This window comes from Zootermopsis nevadensis, unplaced genomic scaffold (assembly GCF_977971745.1).
Source record: "Zootermopsis nevadensis isolate Lab colony 2312 unplaced genomic scaffold, Znev_1.0 Znev_ptg000017l, whole genome shotgun sequence".
In the NCBI taxonomy this organism is placed as follows: Eukaryota; Metazoa; Arthropoda; class Insecta; order Blattodea; family Termopsidae; genus Zootermopsis; species Zootermopsis nevadensis.
Window position 1 is genome coordinate 17536092 of NW_028259149.1, and position 20022 is coordinate 17556113.

At 40.3% G+C, this 20022-nt stretch overlaps 1 protein-coding gene across 2 annotated transcripts; it reads left to right on the plus strand.

Moving 5' to 3' along the window:
• On the plus strand, positions 1 to 16444 carry LOC147873684 (uncharacterized). Of its 2 annotated transcripts, none has more exons than XM_087350654.1 (2): positions 1 to 104; positions 14345 to 16444. In XM_087350654.1, the coding sequence occupies exon 2, from the start codon at positions 14363 to 14365 to the stop codon at positions 15677 to 15679; it is 1317 nt and encodes a 438-aa protein (XP_087206780.1). In that variant the 5' UTR covers positions 1 to 104; positions 14345 to 14362; the 3' UTR covers positions 15680 to 16444. The 2 variants fall into 2 exon arrangements, with proteins under 2 accessions (XP_087206780.1, XP_087206779.1); XM_087350653.1 differs by lacking the exon at positions 1 to 104 and adding an exon at positions 12571 to 12701.
• The last annotated feature ends 3578 nt before the right edge of the window (positions 16445 to 20022 follow it).

Below are 20022 nucleotides of genomic sequence, written 5' to 3' on the forward strand. Positions count from 1 at the left end.
GTCTCCACCCGGTATCCTCGGCAGTACGCTGCTTGTACTATATGACGCCGTATGAACACCTGAGTATATGAACGTTCGAGAGGCGTGTGATTTTTTTGGAACACGTAAGTAAACGATCATGGTCTAGAAGTAATATCCTGGCATTTCCTTGAAGATCTGAGTAAAACTATGAAATATCTTTCTCAGTTCTTCAAAGTTGCCACTTTCCAAGATGTTTCGGTACATATCGCTTGCTTCCCTCAATTCCAGCCCATTGCAGCCATCTTGATTTCGTTATTCCAACAACAGATCTACGTGAGGATGGTCTTTACGTGCATTAATATCCTGAATTTCTTTCGTTTTGATGTCCTGTGAGCATCGTTTTGAAATTCAATTCTGTAGACACTCCTAAACACAGACTGCCCGTAAATTATACTAACTCAACCGAGAAGAATTCTTCTTGAAAAGATAGTATGCCCCTCTTGTTCAAAAATTCCCCCATCATTTTTAGAACCCAAAGGTTCATTACCGTGTTCGCAACAGCTCGTCTCCTGCCCGTATCCTAAGCCAGATACTTCCTCGAGAACGTATTTTGTTATTGTACTGTGCGTCTAAAATGATACCGTTGAACTTACTCGTGGTTTCAGAATGTCAAATGTTGTTAATGATTTTGGTGGATAAGTGGATGGAAATCACTTCTGTAAGGCCACTTCCCTTTCAGAAAACAACTTAATATTCGGTAGCTCTGCTAAGCCATATCAATTACCGATAAAATGAACATGATCGGAGGCTGGTTCACCTTCAACAACAGACAGACCAGGTCGTCAGTTGTAACAGCCAGATCTTAGATGACGCGTTCAGACATCTGAAGTCTCTCACATTGCTACGGCACAGGATATCTCTTGATCGGCTAATACTTAAACATTGGTTAAAAATGCCAGGAATTTATGGAGGTCGATTCTTCGGTGTCCATCACCGTCATTGAACTGTACTGTAAGCTGGTTAAGTCCAATCCCTACCGTCTACCCACGTTTCCCTAGTGGCATTACCCTACGAGTTTTCCAACTAAACTATATATTTAGTCCTCGTTTCTTATACTTAGATATGTTATTAGCTAACAATATTAGGTGAAGAGTAGAAGTTTTGAAGTTTCTCATTATGTAAGTTTCGCCATTCCCCAACTGCTTGGTTCCAAATGCCTTCCCTAGAACTTCCTCGTACAAACATTCATACTATGCGAGATCTCAGGTTCTCACGGCTGTGGGTCTGAAGATGGCTGTCTTCTAGGTTCCTACGCCATATAGTTGGTAGAAGTTAACCGACGTTTCAGAGGTCCTTGTTCCCTTCATCATCGTCCTGATGATGGAGGCTTTTCCCTTATATTCACACCTGTACAAAACAGTAGGCGTATTTATAGTTTTATGTGTATTTGGGTTCTCAGAGGGGAAAATGGGAGAGACTGGGGAAACTCACGAACTGAATACCTTCGGAATACAGTACTCTTAACATTTGCGAAACGCCAACTTGCTGGGTGCAGTGGTCTAAAACCGGACTTGAAGAAGGGCTGTGTCGAATTAATTTGCTTCGAGGCACGTGACGTCGGTGGTAGAATTATCTAGAAAGGACAACGCAATTTCAGTAGGAGTAGCCTTGAATGACTTGGAGGAATTGGACAGCGTATTGACTCCGGACGGAATTCTCTTGATATCGTGAAGTGATTTAGCAAATAACAACTCAATTGTCCCACAGTCTGGTTATTGATGGCAATTATGGATAACATGGGAGATAATGAATATTGTTATCTTCTCCACAATAATATCGTACTACGTTGAATTTGGTCCGGAGATAGGGATTAGCTCTATCTAGTGGGCCCAACTGTGTAGGAACCTGAAGACGGAGATAGAGTCCCATCTCCGAAACGTCGTTTTACGTTTTATATTTTACTAGGCGATGGATAACATCCAAGAAAATTTTTATTCAATTGACTCTTCACCATCGTAAAGAAGTTTTAGATTTGAATTATTATGTTCTATAATCTTATTGTTTTTTTTTATTATACTGAATGATGAGAGATTTTATTTAAAATGTAGATACACGTGGCTAAACAATACGACTTTGTTTATATTAAATTTATCTTCAGGTTTTTTCTCTTTTAACATAAAATAAATGTTTGTCAAATAGTCCTACAAATTACAAAATTAAACACACAGACAATTATAACAATTTATATTGGTTAATTAAGCTTTTCGTATTATGCATATAAGAACGTATGCACTCATTAAATCTGTAGGTCTTCTGTGTTATACTGAACACGTATTAAGTAGTAGAGATGGTAATTATCGCTCTGATGATAGAGGCAGCAAGTACCTCTGAAACTCCGGTAAACATCTATCGGACTTCACGGCGCTACAACCCAGAAGACGGCCATCTTCATGACGTCAACTGTCTGAATGACACTGACGACGTTCATGTCGTAGATTACACAAACTAATGTGCCTGTTGAATTATAGCAGGATCTACGATTTTCTGAGTCAGAAAAGCGTTCACTTACTGCAAATCCGCGATGATTTTGTTGCATGCTGGACTCTCAGGGACGCCTGTGAAAGGCGACGGCCTGGCTTCCGCTGAGTGTGGGTCGCGAGGAACCTTGAGTGGATCAGTTTCATGTCAGGAGCAATATTCCTCGAATATGGCAATGGCGGAGCGTTCCTGTTAACCGTGTAAGCCTCCTGTCTTATTTCCTAAGTACATTGGTACTCCATACGGTACGTTGTTAACCAGACTAAGACGGTTAACATAAACACTCAGCAGCTGGAATTTGGCATGTATTAACTATTAACTCTCCTGGACAAGTCTGTGGTAACAGAAACCCGACGACTCAATCCGATAATAACAAAAGCCCGTCGTTTAACACAGTCCTGAGCCATTTTCATGCACATCGCAAACAATTTTCCCCAAATCACTTCTTCTGTTTACTTCTCGTGCTCCAAGAGACATCTCATTTAAAATTCTGCCAGTCTAGCGGTTAGAACGCTGGCCTTGTAATCCTGGGGTCTCGGGTTCGAATTTATAACTTGTGTTGGGCAAGGCCGTGGTCTAGGCAACACGGAGTTTTCCTCCGTGGCATCCCAACAGTTACTCCATTCACACACAGAAGAAGGCAATGGCAAACCACTTCTCTGGATCATCTGCCAAGAACGTATATGAACAGGTCCCAGTCCGAGAAAAGGATGGAAGGATCCTGTTCATATGGACCTGTCGTCACACAGAACACTAAATAAAAAATAAAATAATAAAATTCATTCGCTGTCTTCCTCAGTTTATCCACGTGCCCCCGGTCCGCCATAACATCCTAGATGTCACTATTCTAATAACTTTCTGTCAAACGAAATTAATATGTTAAAACTTTGCATACCGTGTAGTGTATTAATTTCTAGAGTGAACAAACCTAACCTAACCAGTGTTAATATTTGTTGGTTTGTCCACTCTAGAAATTAATATGGACACTTTTACACAGATTGCGTAACATTGTATCTAAATTGCCTACACAATTTGGCAGCTAAACTTGGGCCTTAAGAAAATAAGGCAAGAGACCATATTAGATTTCCGAGATACTTAATCGGAGTTACGGGAAAGGACATTTTATCGAATGAGGTAATACGTAAAAATGTTGAAAATATGTCTGTCTCTTGGAAATTGTTGTTCCGTGTAGTCTGGTAGAAGTTTACCGACCTTTCAGAGGTCCCTGCTGTCTCCATCATCAGGGAGATGTAGCTTAATAATTATTTTCCCATATCATCATGTGACTAATGTTTGTAGTACGGCCATATTTCATTTAATGACTTACATGTTACTTTAGTTTGTTGGTGTAGTATTTGAATCGCATTTTTATGCCTATTATAATTCGTCTTGGCCTTTTGGTTGATTTGTGTTATTACTCATGATATTTTATTCGTGGTCACGTGAAGATTTTGATTTGCCAGGAGACAGTTCTGTAAATAAAATTTCTACGTTTGAAAGAAAACAGTTCTTGTGTCCCTTTATGAAGCTGTTTCACTTCTGAATATAGTAAAATTGAGAATAGGTGTTGGAATAATTATTTTGTTCTTATTAAATATTAAAATATTACATTAATTAACATTTAAAATATTAAATGATGTTCTTTATCGAAATATTCGATTTACATTAGTGAAAAATGATGGTCTAATGTAAATCGAATATTTCGATAAAGAACATCATTTAATATTTTAAATATTTTAAATGTTAATTAATGTAATATTTTAATATTTAATAAGAATTTATTGTGATTAGACGGACAAGATTTAAACACTATATAATTATTTTGTTGTTCGGAGTCCGAAGGATTTGTTGGCAAATGAATGACACAGAAGAACTCAGACTCACCGCCGTCTAAACCTCAAATCCTTACGCACAGAAGGAGACTCATTGAGATCGAACTGTAGTAGTGACGAATCATTGCCTAGTCGCCTTCTGTGATCAGTTACTTGAGAAATTCTCTGTTTTATTGAACTCACGGGACGTAATTTTTATTTGTTACTCTCGTTATCAAATATGTGAAATTTGCTAATTTCTCGAAGGATTGATTATTTATCTGTATATTAAATGTTTTTTTTCTGAATTCTGATGACGAGATGTGGACATACTTTTTGTTCATTTACGTGTAGATCAACCTCATTATTACAGTCTAGTACAACTTAAATGTTGTTCTTTATAGTACTTATGTTTCGCACAGACCAGGCAGTTTCAGTCACTCTTGGATAAACAATAGTTATATTAATAATAAGAACATAATGAAATGCGTTTACACCATTAAAAACATTTCTTATGTTTATTTGGATATAATTAAAATTGTATTATACTTCACGGTTATGGGCATTTCTCATGTGAGAATTCGGGAATCGTACGTTAAAATACAGAATGAAAATGTTAGAAAACAGACTGCCGAGGAGAATATTTGGACGTAAGCGGAGTTTGGAGAAAATTTTACATGAATTAGTTAAATTTAATAAGCATATGATGCAATATTGGCTGTTTATCGAAGGGCATTTTGAATAATGCCTTCGTATAGCTTCTTAAACAGTCTTTTCCCCTGAGAATTTCGAACCCAAAGTCTCATTTCCACCGTGCACACCACATGACCTCCACAGTTATGTAAAGTCTGCTGCCGGAGAGTTAATTTGAATTAAATTCGACAGTTCCTTGTGCCGTTCTTGCCGGAACAAGAGACGCTTGCTTAATGCTGAGTAATTGTGGAACTTCGAAATACCTGACAAATCTGACAAGTGAAGAATGAGTCCGTAACAACGAAAGGTCGATGTTTTATTTCGTTTTCTTGTCTTGAATCAGACGCAAGTGCGAGGATTTTATTGGGCTGACAGAAAAACTGAACAAAGACTGTCGAATACCAGAATAAATAACCCAGTCAGTGGATTCTGAGTCGGCCCCTTATGCGTCCTCATGTTCCCGTTGAAGGAGACAGACTCCAGATATGGAAAGCAGCTACGAATATATTAGATAAGCAGTCGCGGACAGCTGACAGGTGGTGGTCCTACAGTTTGAGGCTTGGGCGAACGGCTGACAGGTCATCAGGTTGTGACGACGAAATGTTGCCCAAAAGGGTTAAACACGTTTATGAAATTAATTAATTAGAGAGCAGGGCACGGGTAAAAGACACCAGATTAGAAAATTTTAGTCGTAAATCACGAAAGCTAGAGAGTTTTTGGGACGTGTATATTTAGTTACGACAATAACAGTAAAATATATTTTAACGAAAAAGCATGTGAGGATGTTAATCAGTTTCAAAGGACTCAGGTTAGGGCAGAGTGGAGATATAATGTGTACATTGTAATTAACCTTAAGGTAAGGGCGAGAGGATATCTTGACTATTACCTCATTTATACGCGTACATTCGTGTCATCACCAAACCATGATGATGGAACAAAATACAGTCTTCGAAATGTTGGATCATAACTCTGTTCTCACACGGCTGATTGTCCGAGAACACTTTTCTGCATTCATTCGTCGTGAATGCTCCAAGTCTTACGTAGTTCTAAATCGAATAGGACAGAAGGTTTGACAAGTAAGAGAAGAAGGATGGAGGTCGGAGGGTGCAATGTACCTGTCCTTGATTACCAGCGATCCTATACAACGCCCCGACTCGCCGACATTGACAAGGTCCCCCGCCCGTCCGGTCTGTGTGAACCGACAACATGTCACAGCCCCACTGATTGAAATTTCAGGTGAAAATACTGACGTAGCTGCTCGTGGAAATTCGTGTTAGGAACTGGGAAAAAAGTCGGATGGGATCGAAGGCACGTGTCTTGCACGAACGACCAAGAAGACGAGAAATGATTTGCGATGTACAATTTCTGACAGAAAACTTGGCAGCACATAAATATCTCATATATAATGAAGATAAGGACTTGTGATGACGATATATATAATTCAGAGACGATTGGGGGAAGTAACAGAGGCATACAAAAATTTGTTTGACAAAATATAATTTGATAAACTTTCATAAAATGTTGCGCACATTTATTTATTATTATTTAGTGTTCTGTCTGACGACAGGTCCATATGAACAGGATCCTTCCATCCTTTTCTCGGACTGGGACCTGTTCATATACGTTCTTGGCAGATGATCCAGAAGTGGTTTGCCATTGCCTTCTTCTGTGTGTGAATGGAGTAATTGTTGGGATGCCACGGAGGAAAACTCCGTGTTGCCTAGACCACGGCCTTGCCCAACACAAGTTATAAATTCGGGCACCGCCGGGAATCGAACCCGAGACCCCAGGATTACAAGGCCAGCGTTCTAACCGCTAGACCAAAACGAGTAAATAAAAGAATGCAAATCTTTCTTTACAAAACTTCGTAGGAAATTAATACTTCTCTTTTTATGGAACTTGGGAAACATGACATGTATTCAAATCTTCAGTTGGATAACCTCATGTGAAGACATCCATTGTGAGATCTGGACTTAGCTGGGACTAAACCAGCTTAAGGTACGGTTTAGTGAATAAGCTTACTTAAACACATAAATGAACCTTTTAGGTCCGACAAGAACACGGATTTTCGTGACTTTTAGTTATCATATAAGAAAATATACCTTGCTGTTGTTTACTGTGGCACCGGAGTATCGCTGAGTTACGTTGTCCGGTTTTAAAAATATGTGACTGATATGCATCATCTGGAGCAATTGAACTCAGAACAGTTGTCGCACGACTTTCATCGGTAGAAAGAATCCTGATCGGTATGTTACACTCTTTATCCGTGACCTGCAACTCACATGCTGTTTCTTGGTCAGTATATGACGAGACTCGCCAATCCCAAGGCCTTACTTGCAATTTTCCCACCCTAGGACGTGATAAATTGCTTAAAGTTTCCTGGGAATGACGAGAAAGGTTACGGTTAGCAGGAACAATGTTAAGACGAGATACAGTAAGAACAAATGGAGTCCTGTAGCATACATGTAGATCCTATTACTGTTTCGCCAACATTTTTAGTGCTTAAACTGGTTATTTTAGCCACTGTCGAATGCTTTTTCTAAGTTGATCAATGGTAAATGACCTCTTCACCTATCGATTATTATAAGAATATTATTATTATTATTATTATTATTATTATTTAGTGTTCTGTCTGACGACAGGTCCATATGAACAGGATCCTTCCATCCTTTTCTCGGACTGGGACCTGTTCATATACGTTCTTGGCAGATGATCCAGAAGTGGTTTGCCATTGCCTTCTTCTGTGTGTGAATGGAGTAATTGTTGGGATGCCACGGAGGAAAACTCCGTGTTGCCTAGACCACGGCCTTGCCCAACACAAGTTATAAATTCGGGCACCGCCGGGAATCGAACCCGAGACCCCAGGATTACAAGGCCAGCGTTCTAACCGCTAGACCACCTCAACTTATTATTATTTAGTGTTCTGTCTGACGACAGGTCCATATGAACAGGATCCTTCCATCCTTTTCTCGGACTGGGACCTGTTCATATACGTTCTTGGCAGATGATCCAGAAGTGGTTTGCCATTGCCTTCTTCTGTGTGTGAATGGAGTAATTGTTGGGATGCCACGGAGGAAAACTCCGTGTTGCCTAGACCACGGCCTTGCCCAACACAAGTTATAAATTCGGGCACCGCCGGGAATCGAACCCGAGACCCCAGGATTACAAGGCCAGCGTTCTGACCGCTAGACCACCGTGGCATTTATAAGAATATACAAGAAAGAAACAAAGAGTGAAACGAAGGAGATACATTCGACGTTGCTATGCCAACGTTTCATGCTTGGTGAGGGAGGTCATGACACTCATAACTGCACAGAATTTTTCTGGTTTAGATCCGCGAACCTCTAGAGCAACGTCGTAGCACACGTGTAGACGTAACGTTGTTCGGGGTTGGTGATATGTGCGACAAACCAATTTTGTTAAAATTAGACTTATTCGTGAAGACAGATAAGCTGATAATTTATGGAGAGAAACAGTGGATAATTATCTTAAAATTTGAAATAGGAATACTTAGGATGCTATTTAGAGGTGAGAATTAAGTGGATATTAGCGAAGTAATTTATTGCCAATAACGTAGCTCGTAGTAAAGTCGTCTACTGGACACGATCCTGAGTCGGTTCTGTCCATCTCCTCTCCAATTAACCAGTTTCCCTAAAATCTATGTTAATATTACCCTCATTTCTCATAGGCAGTCAGAGAAGTTTGCCGTCAGAATTCTATACTAATTTATTTAAATTACTAATACATGTCGAATTTGTCGCTCTAACTTACTATATTTCATTACCTGTATAAATCGCTAAGTTTGTAGTTACGTAATATTCTAAATTATTGACTTGTTTCATGTATCTGAAGCGTCAGTATTTCCTTAACACTTAATTTCCTCTAAAAGTATAAACTGCATTTCACATTCATACGCAGGCTTATATTGCATCTAAACTTTCTGGAAAGTAGACGACATAACAATCTTGTAATGTATTAATAACACTCATTCTATGAATGTATTCTTCTTATATTTCTATAATGAATTACATTTCTATTACTGTTATCCCTGCAGATTTATTAGCATAATAAATAATAAAATTGTTGTAGTTATTAATCTTTCTACAATGTGATAAATGTACGAATTGGGTGACATATATTTCTTGTAATGACTGGGTGGAGTCTGAAAATTTGAAGCCTAAATCGACAGAATTGTTTCCTTGTACAAAAAAAAACTGTCTTTCAGTGACCAAATATAGGTAACCTGTAGCATATAACATCGTTAAATGCTGAATAATTTGTAATGGTAATTTTACAAATTACTTTTTTTTTTTTGCTTCGAAAATATGAAAATTGACCTTAAACAACATTGACCTTGGCTTTACTGCTACATACAGAGTGTGCGAGAATCCTTTTCAGCTGAAAAACTTTGTGGTATAGTCGTTAGAACTTGTGGGTTGAATTTGAGCTCTCCCTGGTTCGTATCTTGATAAGTACATCCGTTATCCTGATGGCTTTCTAGAAAAATACCTGTGTTTTAAGAACGAACGGTGTTCCCTGCTACTAACGAAGTGCACAGATTGAAGGTACAGCTCAATGCAGGCTACTTCGTTTTTCCACGACTGCCAAAAAAAATTCACAATTTAGACTTATTTATTTCCGTTTTAGAAGAACTTGCCATTCCTCTCTATTCTAAGCCAGTTGAATCCAGTCCACATCCTAGTATATTATTCGTTTATCATCTTCTGATTACACCCGTGTTTTAGAAGTTGACTTATTCCTTTCTGTTTCTCGATCAAAATTTTGTGTGAATTACTCATCTCCTCTGCGCATTCTTCGTGACACACCCACGTCATCCTTGTTTGTTTTATTTCGAAGAAAATTCACAAATATGATGCATTTGGTATTGGAAGTTGAGTTTCCGTTTCGTGCAGGTTTCAATGTATTTTCTTTGGTTCTTTAGTCTTGTTTGCAACTATGAATGCAGCTCGAATTTCTCACGATTGTCTCATATGGGTCCTCCTGCCCATACCAATGACGGGTTGCCTAATTTCCGTTCGTCTACTCCCACATAAAGTAGCACCATACACTATACAGTAGATTAAAATACATTGAAATTTACAATATAACCTTGAGAAAATATAGGAATTGTTTAATTTTTCGCTTATTCGTGCATTCAAATCCCCTTTATTGTGAGTATTTATTTGTTTGAGATATATTGAACGAAACTGCCAATAGTTTATACCATCGACCATAGTCTGAATATAAGTTGGATTGTAGTTTTACAGACGTAGTTTATATTAAGGTCACTAAATAATATTATTTCAATTTTTCTTATATAGAATTAAATTTATTATATTATATGAAATTCTTCTTCACGGGTACAGTTAACCCTTTAAACGCCTAATTAAATCTGATTTCGACATTTTAAACTTTCAGTTAGCATACACAGGCCAAAACTTTTTTTCTAATATTTATGAAATTATATTTATTTGCATACGAAGATATATTGTTTCGGGGCGTTACACTGAAACTTGTACTGCATGCTTGGAAAATCTTACTAGTTGCTGGTTTCACTTCCAATTCAACGTCCATATTCAGAATTTTCCTGCTAATGTTATTGGTCGTCTCCACGAACACAAGAATATACAAAATTTAAAGCAGCGATATATAAATTCCATGTTGGCAGGCGAATATATTATTTTCTCATAACAGTGAAGAATCGAAAGTTATACTCGAACATATTTCCCCAATCACATTCGTGTCGAGTTTCTGTATATCGTCGACCTTAATATTAATTAATTTAACATTTAGGTATATTACTGCAAAGCTAACATAAAGACACTGCACTGTTCTGCAACCAAATTATTCTCACAGTGTTTCACTAAATACGGCGTATAATATTTAACAGTAAAGGTTGTATATCGTAATTAGATCTATGTACATTTTTTTCTATGATGAACAGTTTTTCTATTAAATTTAAATCTAAAATTATATTTTCCCCACAGTTCGATTTTATATCAAAATTTTACAGTCTATTAATTAATATTTCTTACCCATGTTCGGCATGTCCCGCGCACAACCCTCGGCCCAGACACCGGCTATCCTGAGTAACATTTATGGTTTTTCTCAGTCCCTCCACGTAAATGCCAATTATAATCATCCTATTATTCAGCGTTGTATACGTACAGACTAAGCCATTAGTTTATTAAACTGAAAATAAATAAAAGTTGAGCTTCTAATTCAATTAGGTGTCATACTTTGTGCGGACTATAATATAATTTCTACCCAGATACAATCGAAATGCATTAAACAGTTTTAAAAATAAAACATACGTAACTACGGAGACATATAATTATCAATTACGTGTTAATTTTGTACACTTGTTACAAAGACCATAAAACGTTTGCCCCAGACATCGAACAATATCCAGTATCACTGCAGAGTAACTGCACAGACGCAGGGAATTATATGAGAGTAGTTACATAAATATCTTTATTGGATTTATTATCAATTAGTGAACGAACGCCGACAAATTTGCATTCAAAACTTCAGTGGCTCAGATTCTTAGTATAAAATTAATGTTCGATAAGAAAGTAATTAACAGTCGAAACATACCAGCCGACAAGCTGCAGTTAATTGCTATGATACTGGTCGCAGTCTTCCTTAGTCTTGGATTGAGAACTTCCGTTTCCACGTCCGTTTTGTCTGACATGATACATTTCAGGGTTTTACGGACTTTCCGAAGTTGCACGCGTGGATTTATATCCGGCATTGGTTAAATCACACGTAAGACGGACGTGCGCGGTGTTTTCGTGCTTCAGATACACGACACGGCAATGTCTACCAACAAGACCCTGTCCTGAAACACTTTAATCCAGTTTATGTCGAAATAAAAGCTAACCGAATTCTTAATAGGCTAACAGACGCTCATTTAGTTAAATAATTTTCGCGTGAGACACGTATGTACATTACGGTATCCACAACAGCCCTCCACGTTTTTCTCCTGTATTAAGTTAATTCAATACAAATTTTCTTGGATATTATCCATCGTCTAGTAAATATAAAACGTAAATCTCCGGACCGGAGATAGGGATTAGCTCTATCTAGTGCGCCCAACTGTGTAGGAACCTGAAGACGGAGATAGAGTCCCATCTCCGAAACGTCTTTTTACGTTTTATATTTACTAGACGATGGATAATATCCAAGAAAATTTTTATTCAATTGACTCTTAACCATCGTAAAGAAGTTTTAGATTTGTATTAAGTTAATTGAGTAAAGTTTGCGTCCTTAAGCCCTATTTCTTCAAGATTTTATTTTAATATTATCCTCCCATATACGACTAAGTCTTCCATATAGTCTTTTACCTACTAAAGTAGAAATTAAAGAATGTTCGAGTTTGGGATTCCTAACCTACGCGGAACTGGCGGCCCCACCTGGCAGGCAGCCCCGTATGATTTTTATTGGGGAAGGGATATGGTCCCCCATCCTACGGCTCGGTCTAGGTCACGGATAACCTCTCCCCCACCTCCGGTCCACGGAAGCAACGGCCACTACAATTACTGAAAGTGCAAAGTTAAAAATCAGCCCCGAGCCTTGTGTCAGAGCAATCGTATATAAGACGGACAGATTGGGAATTCGTTCACAGTCGCTCCTAGCTTCCTTCTGGAATAGCTAACAGCTAACTCAACAACAATACCCGCAACAATGAAGTGCTTGGTAAGTTGACTTTGTGAGACTTCAGGTTCTCACGGCTGTGAAAATGACGATGGCTGTCTTCTGGGCTATTGCCCCGCGCAAATCTGGTAGAATTTTACCGACGAATCAGAGATATTTGCCCTGTCGATGAAGGCAGGGAGCACCTCTGAAACGTCGGTAAACTTCTACCAGATTTGCACGGGGCAACAGCCATTGTCCTGTTTATGATGGGCTAAGTTTGTAGAACGCAATGGCGCGAGATGGCATTAGTGGGAAGTTCCGAGGCAAATCTTAATCTTAATTCTTTACATCAGTACATAAAGTGAGCACATAATGGGGGAGTTATATCTAGTCTCATTACATTACTCCAGGACGCCTCTAAACAAAAGCTGTCTTAAGAAATCAGGACTAACTCATTCGGAATGTCTGTGCGTTCAAAACTGGGGTTTCATCTTTTCCCGCTCATTCTCCTGGACAGTGGAGTTGAGATAAATTTAAAATACTTTCCTATCAGCATTTAATTCCTTTGTTATTAGTTATAAGTTCCGTAACATTTGAAATTAGGATCACGCTTTTGCGTGCTTTGGGACTGATGCATGGCGTTTTTTACGCGAGGGAACTTGTCAAACGCCTTCAGAGACTCCATAATAGGAAATGCTATTTAAAAGTTGTTTGTGCTACGCATAGACCTTATTTTCTTAGCCACAAACTTAGTAACCTTCAGTACGATCCATATCTACTTTATAGTTTATAATATTTCCATAAGTACAATCTGTACTAAAGCACGCCTTTATCTGGCGTTGTGTTAGGAATATCGATCTCCGCTATTCACAGCTGTGAGCTTCAGATGATTCGTTCATATTTCTTGTAATTAACAATAATTTCTAGCAAATAAGTTTGTAACATCTGTGACAGATTTTCTGAGAAAAAAAATTGTTTTTAAAGCAATAAGTAACATCTTAATTGTGTGTGTGTGTGTGGTTGAATAACCTGAAAGAATTTGCAGATAAAGAACCTGATTTTAACCGCCTTAGCTATTTTAGATTTAAAGAGATAGCTCTGTTTGAATTAATTCCTTTGGCACAATCATCTTATGGTATTATCTTCTACCTCATGATTTACGAAATGGTTTTGTAATTCATACGTGGGGTTCTGGAATGAAAAGCTGTCAGGACTTGTAGGAGGTTACCAATGTTTTTAAGGAATATATCACCTTCTTCAGTTTGTAGATGAATATTTTCACTCCTACCATGAAGATAGAAGCTGTACGTTCCTCTGAGACTCTGGTAACCACGTACAAGACTGTACGGCGTCATAATCCCGAAGGACATATTCTGAATTGCTGCTATCATGAAAATCCAATAACATAATATTTATGTCGTTCATGATATGAATTTTTAAATCTGATTTCATGCGCTTCTCAAATGAAAATAATTGAAATAGACAGTGTCGAGAATAAAACGTATTTCTCATAGATCTCTTTCATCGAGTTACCAGAACTTTAGGCATTATAGGAGGAAACATAGAATTGAAATAAAATGTATTCTTATCCTAAACACGAAATCAAATTAGCGCTTGTAAAACTGTATGAGTGGTGTCAGATGTCGATAAAGTTGGCCATCACTGGCGCAGGACTTGTAGTTCAATTGAAGGTGTTTGTGCAGGTGATCGTCTCCTGTCTGATGGCTCTGGCCGCCGCAAACCCCAGCATCCTGGGTGCCTTGCCCTATGCAGCCGCCCCTGTAGCCATCGCTGCCCCTGTGGGCATCGCCACCTCTGTGTCCAGCCAGTACCACGCTCAGGACACTCTGGGACAGTACAGCTACGGCTACTCTGGCGGCCCGAGCGCCAAGACCGAGACCCGCACCGCCGACGGCATCACCCGCGGAGGTTACTCCTACATCGACGGACACGGCCTTGTGCAGAGCGCCAGCTACGTCTCTGACCCCATCAACGGCTTCCGTGTCGCCGCCACTAACCTTCCCGTCGGCCCCTCTGCCCCCGCCGCTCCCTTAGCTCCTATTATCCACGCCGCCCCCGCTCCCATCGCTTTTCCTGCCATAGCCGCTGGAGTTCCCCTCGAAACTCCTGAAGTTGTCGCAGCCAGAGCTGCTCACTTTGCCGCCCACGCCGAGGCCAGGAGTCTGTTGGGTCGTAAGAAGCGCAGCGTCGGCCTCTTTCATGGAGCCGCCCCCGCCGCTATTACATCCTACGCCGCCGCCCCCGCAGCTATTACATCCTACGCCGCCGCCCCTGCAGCCATTGCATCCTACGCCGCCGCCCCTGCAGCCATTGCATCTTACGCCGCCGCCCCCGCAGCCATTACATCCTACGCCGCCGCCCCCGCAGCTTATGCAGCCGCCCCCATCGCTAGGGGTTTCAGTTACTCAACCGTCGCAGCAGCTCCAGGTCCAATTGCAGTCGCCGCCCCCGCCCCCGTCGCAGTTGTTGAGCCAGTCAAGAGCTTTGGTTACTCCACCGTCTCTGCTCACGCCGACCCCGTTGTCCTCGCCGCCCCCGCTCCTGCTGTCTCAGTAGCTCGTGCTGCTCCCGTTGCAGTCGCCGCCCCCGCCCCCGTCGCACTTGTTGAGCCAGTCAGGAGCTTTGGTTACTCCACCGTCTCCGCTCACGCTGAGCCCGTTGCCATCGCCGCCCCCGCTCCTGCTATAGCTTTGGCTCGGGCAGCTCCCGCACCAGCTGTGTATGCCGCCCCCGCACCAGCTGTGTATGCCGCCCCCGCACCAGCTGTCGCCCTTGCATCCCCCGTCGTGTCTGGTTCCAGCCAGTACCAGGCTCAGGACACCTTGGGACAGTACAGCTATGGGTACGCCGACAGGAACTCTGAGAAGCACGAGGCTCGCGCCGCTGATGGAACTACCCACGGAGGATACTCTTACGTGGATGGCCACGGTCTTGTCCAGAGCGTCAAGTACCACGCTGATTCACTTGGCTTCCGTGTCGCCGCCACCAACCTTCCCGTCGGCCCCGCCGCCCCCTAAACGCTTTGTCTCTTATCCTGGCTAGATCTCTGTCTGTACACGTACCTGCAAGATTGGTCCACGTTGAAGATTAACTACTCTGCAAATAGAAGGCCAGCTCCTGGGTGAAGGTCTCTTGCACCCTGGCTCCCTACAAGGACTCCTCTTCTCCTTGTGGAGTGCTGGGCGTAGCAACGCCGGAAATCACGCTGAGAGCTGTCTCAGGTTTTGTAGGCAGATTACAGGAGCCAGTTCATAGATTGGAACCAAAGTATCAAGCGTTAAAATTTCAATGTGAATCAGACTGAAGGAGACGATCAGAAAGTCCACCCCCCACATCCCTCAGGAGCCCTCGCTGGGAGTCCAGAGGTCATCAAGTTAGCGAGCACTGTGTTTCGGAGGTCATCAGCTGGGTAGTCAGCACTGCCAGAGCTATGGCCACCATCTCTACGTCATAAGACCTGTTTGAGTGAAAATAAAAAGACTACTTTACTATTCTTCTTTCAAGTCCTCAGCGCCCCCCCCCCCCTATCAACTTTCTTATTCTGACTTTTGTAGACGTAAAAATTTTCGGTACCCCAACTGTGAAAATTATAGTCATTTGTTGTTGACAACGAGGAAATTAAACCTTTAGCTTCAACTCGTGCTTTCTGAGTGTGTACATAATATTATATCATTACGTATTCTTATTTTGCAGCATTATGTATTACAAACAAACTAAAAAATGTAAAAAAAAAGTGTGTGGAACATATATAAATGCAATAAAGTCTGCTATAAGATATAAAATGTATATTATTTTAATGACCTTCTCGAAGGTATCACCACCTTGTCGAAGGCAAGCTGCCGGGTGAGGAGGCTTGCGTGCTCAAATGACCCTTAGGGCTATGCCGGCCTGAGCTTCGGCTCATGGTAGGGTCACCCAAGCCGGACAGGTCTAAGGAGATGCGCTAGACTAAGAGTGATACCCTGGTCCTCCAGGTTGGGGGTTGGGTGTAGGGCTAACAACCTTTCACCTTTAAAAAAAATATGTGTTACGAAAAAATCAACCAAGCCTCGGATCAGGACGGACTCTTTGGCACGACCACGGCAATTGAAAAAGGACATGAGATTTGGTACCTGGAACATTAGGAGCCTCTATAGGGCTGGGGCACTGAAATCAGTGTGTAGGGAATTAGGGAATTATAAGTTAGACTTAGTGGCAGTGCAGGAAGTGCGATGGGAAGGGGAGGGCACGATCCCAGTGGACAATTTTACATTTTTCTATGGAAAGGGGAATGACAATCATCAGCTAGGGACGGGTTTTTTTGTTCATAGCAGAATTAGGGCAGCAGTTAAGAGAGTAGAATTTGTTAGTGACAGGTTGTCTTACGTAATTTTGGAAGGACGTTGGTGCGACATCATTGTCCTTAATGTTCATGCCCCAACTGAAGACAAAAGCGATGATATCAAGGATAGCTTTTATGAAGAATTGGAATCAGTATTTGATACATTTGGCAAGTATCACATGAAAATTCTGCTAGGAGATTTCAATGCAAAAATTGGGAGGGAGGATGTCTTCAAACCCACAATAGGCAGCGAGAGTCTCCATGCACTTAGTAATGATAATGGCGTCAGAGCAGTGACCTTCGCTACGTCAAAAGATTTAATTGTAAAAAGTACAAAATTTCCACACCGTGATGTTCATAAATACACTTGGACTTCCCCAGATGGCAGAACACACAATCAAATAGATCATGTTTTAGTAGATAAGAGAAGGCAGACAAATGTAATTGATGTGAGATCATTCAGAGGAGCAGATTGCGACACTGATCATTATCTGGTGGTAGCAAAAGTGAGGGAGCGGCTTTCAGTAAGTAGACGAACTAAACAAAATTTTGACACAGAAAGATTTGATTTGAAAAAATTAAGTGAGGGAGAGGCAAAGGAACAATATCAAGTTGAAATTTCGAATAGGTTTCAAATTTTAGAGGCAAATGAGGATAATGAAAGTGTGGACATCAACAGGGAGTGGGAAAATGTCAGAAACTGCATCAAAATTTCAGCAAAAGAGAAACTAGGATACTACAGGAGAAAGCAAAATAAACCGTGGTTTGATGAAGAATGTTCAAAATTAATAGATCGAAGGAAGCAAACAAAATTTCAATGGTTGCAGAACCCAAACAAAAGAAATGCGGATAATCTATGTAACGTGAGACGTGAGGCTAGTAGAACCTTTAGGACTAAGAAAAGGGAATACCTGAAGGGCAAAATTGCTGAACTTGAGACAAATAATAAGGAAAAAAACATCAGAGACCTGTACAGAGGCATTAATAACTTTAAGAAAGGATATCAACCCCAGACTAATTTGGTAAAGGATGATAGTGGCAATTTGCTTGCAGATCCAATAAAAATTGTGAATAGGTGGAAAAATTTCTTTAGCGAGCTCTTAAATGTTCATAATACTGGTGATATTAGACAGATTAAAATGCATACAGCTGAACTGTTGGTGCCAGAACCTAGCTTAGATGAAGTGGAACTAGCCATTGGGAAGTTGAAAAGTTATAAATCTCCAGGAATTGATCAGATTCCGGCCGAATTAATTAAAGCAGGTGGCAAAGGGTTGCATATGAGGATCCATAAGCTTATTCAGTTAATTTGGGATAAGGAAGAGATGCCACATCAATGGAAGGAATCCATAATTATTCCTATTTATAAGAAGGGGGACAAGACTGAGTGTGGTAATTACCGAGGAATATCGCTGCTATCAACCTCATACAAAATTCTATCCAACATTCTTTTGGCAAGATTAACCCCATATGCGAATGAAACTATTGGGGATCATCAGTGTGGGTTCAGACGAAACAGATCAACGATTGATCAGATCTTTTGCATTCGTCAGATACTAGAGAAAAAATGGGAGTTCGGTGGGACTGTACATCAGTTATTTATAGATTTCAAAAAAGCCTATGACTCTGTGAAGAGAGAAGTGCTATATAATATTCTTATTGAATTTGGTATACCAAAGAAGCTAGTGGGTCTAATAAAAATGTGCTTAAATGAAACCTGCAGCAAAATTCGAGTAGGTAAATATGTATCTGAGACATTCCTCATCAAGAACGGTCTAAAACAAGGAGATGCTTTGTCTCCCTTGCTCTTTAACTTTGCGCTAGAATACGCCATCAGGAAGGTCCAAGGTAGGCAGGAGGGTTTGCAATTGAACGGGACACATCAGCTATTGGCATATGCTGATGATGTTAATTTATTGGGGGACGATATAAATACAATAAAGAGGAACGCAGAAGTTTTACTAGAGGCTGGTAGACAAGTGGGGCTGGAAGTAAATTCAGAAAAAACTAAGTACATGTTAGTATCTCGTCATCAGAAGACAGGCGGGCAAAATTATCTTAGGGTAGCTAATAAATCCTTTGAAAGGGTTACAAAGTTCAAATATTTGGGAACAACAATAACAAATCAAAATGATACTTGTGAGGAAGTTAGGAGGAGACTAAATTCCGGAAATGCTTGCTACTTCTCAGTCCAAAATATTTTGTCTTCCCGTCTGATTTCTAAGAACCTGAAAATTAAAGTATACAAAACAATAATCTTGCCTGTTGTTTTGTATGGGTGCGAAACATGGTCTCTCACTCAGAGGGAGGAACACAGATTGCAGGTGTTTGAGAATCGGGTGTTGAGGAGGATATTTGGGCCTAAGAGGGAAGACGATGGGGCGTGGAGAAAACTGCACAATGACGAGCTTAAAAATCTGTACTGCTCCCCCAGTATTGTGAGGGTGATTAAGTCGAGAAGAGTGAGATGGGCGGGACATGTAGCGCGCATGGATGGGACAAGAGGTGTGCACCGGGTACTGGTTGGGAAACCTGAAGGGAAGAGACCGCTGGGGAGACCTAGACGTAGATGGGAGGATAATCTCAGGCGGGATCTATGGGAGATAGGAGTTGAAGGAAACTGGATTTTGTTGGCCCAGGACAGGGTCCGGTGGAGGGCTTTGGTTAATTCGGTGATGAACCTTCGGGTTCGGTAAGCCATCTAGTTAGTTAGTTAGTTAGTTATATTATTTTAATGAAGCTGTATTTGCTAATGAAAATCTTAAATAGGTTTATATTAAGATAGTGTAATTGCGTCATATTGTGAATATTCTAACAATTATTTATTTTAATCCGTCTTATCACAATATTTAAAATTTCTTATAATTAAGATAATAAAATATCATTGATGTTCCATATCGATTGATCGATTTACATTTTGGAACATGTTCCATATCGATTGATCGATATGGAACATCAATGATATTTTATTATCTTAATTATAAGAAATTTTAAATATTGTGATAAGACGGATTAAAATAAATAATTGTTAGGTTTATA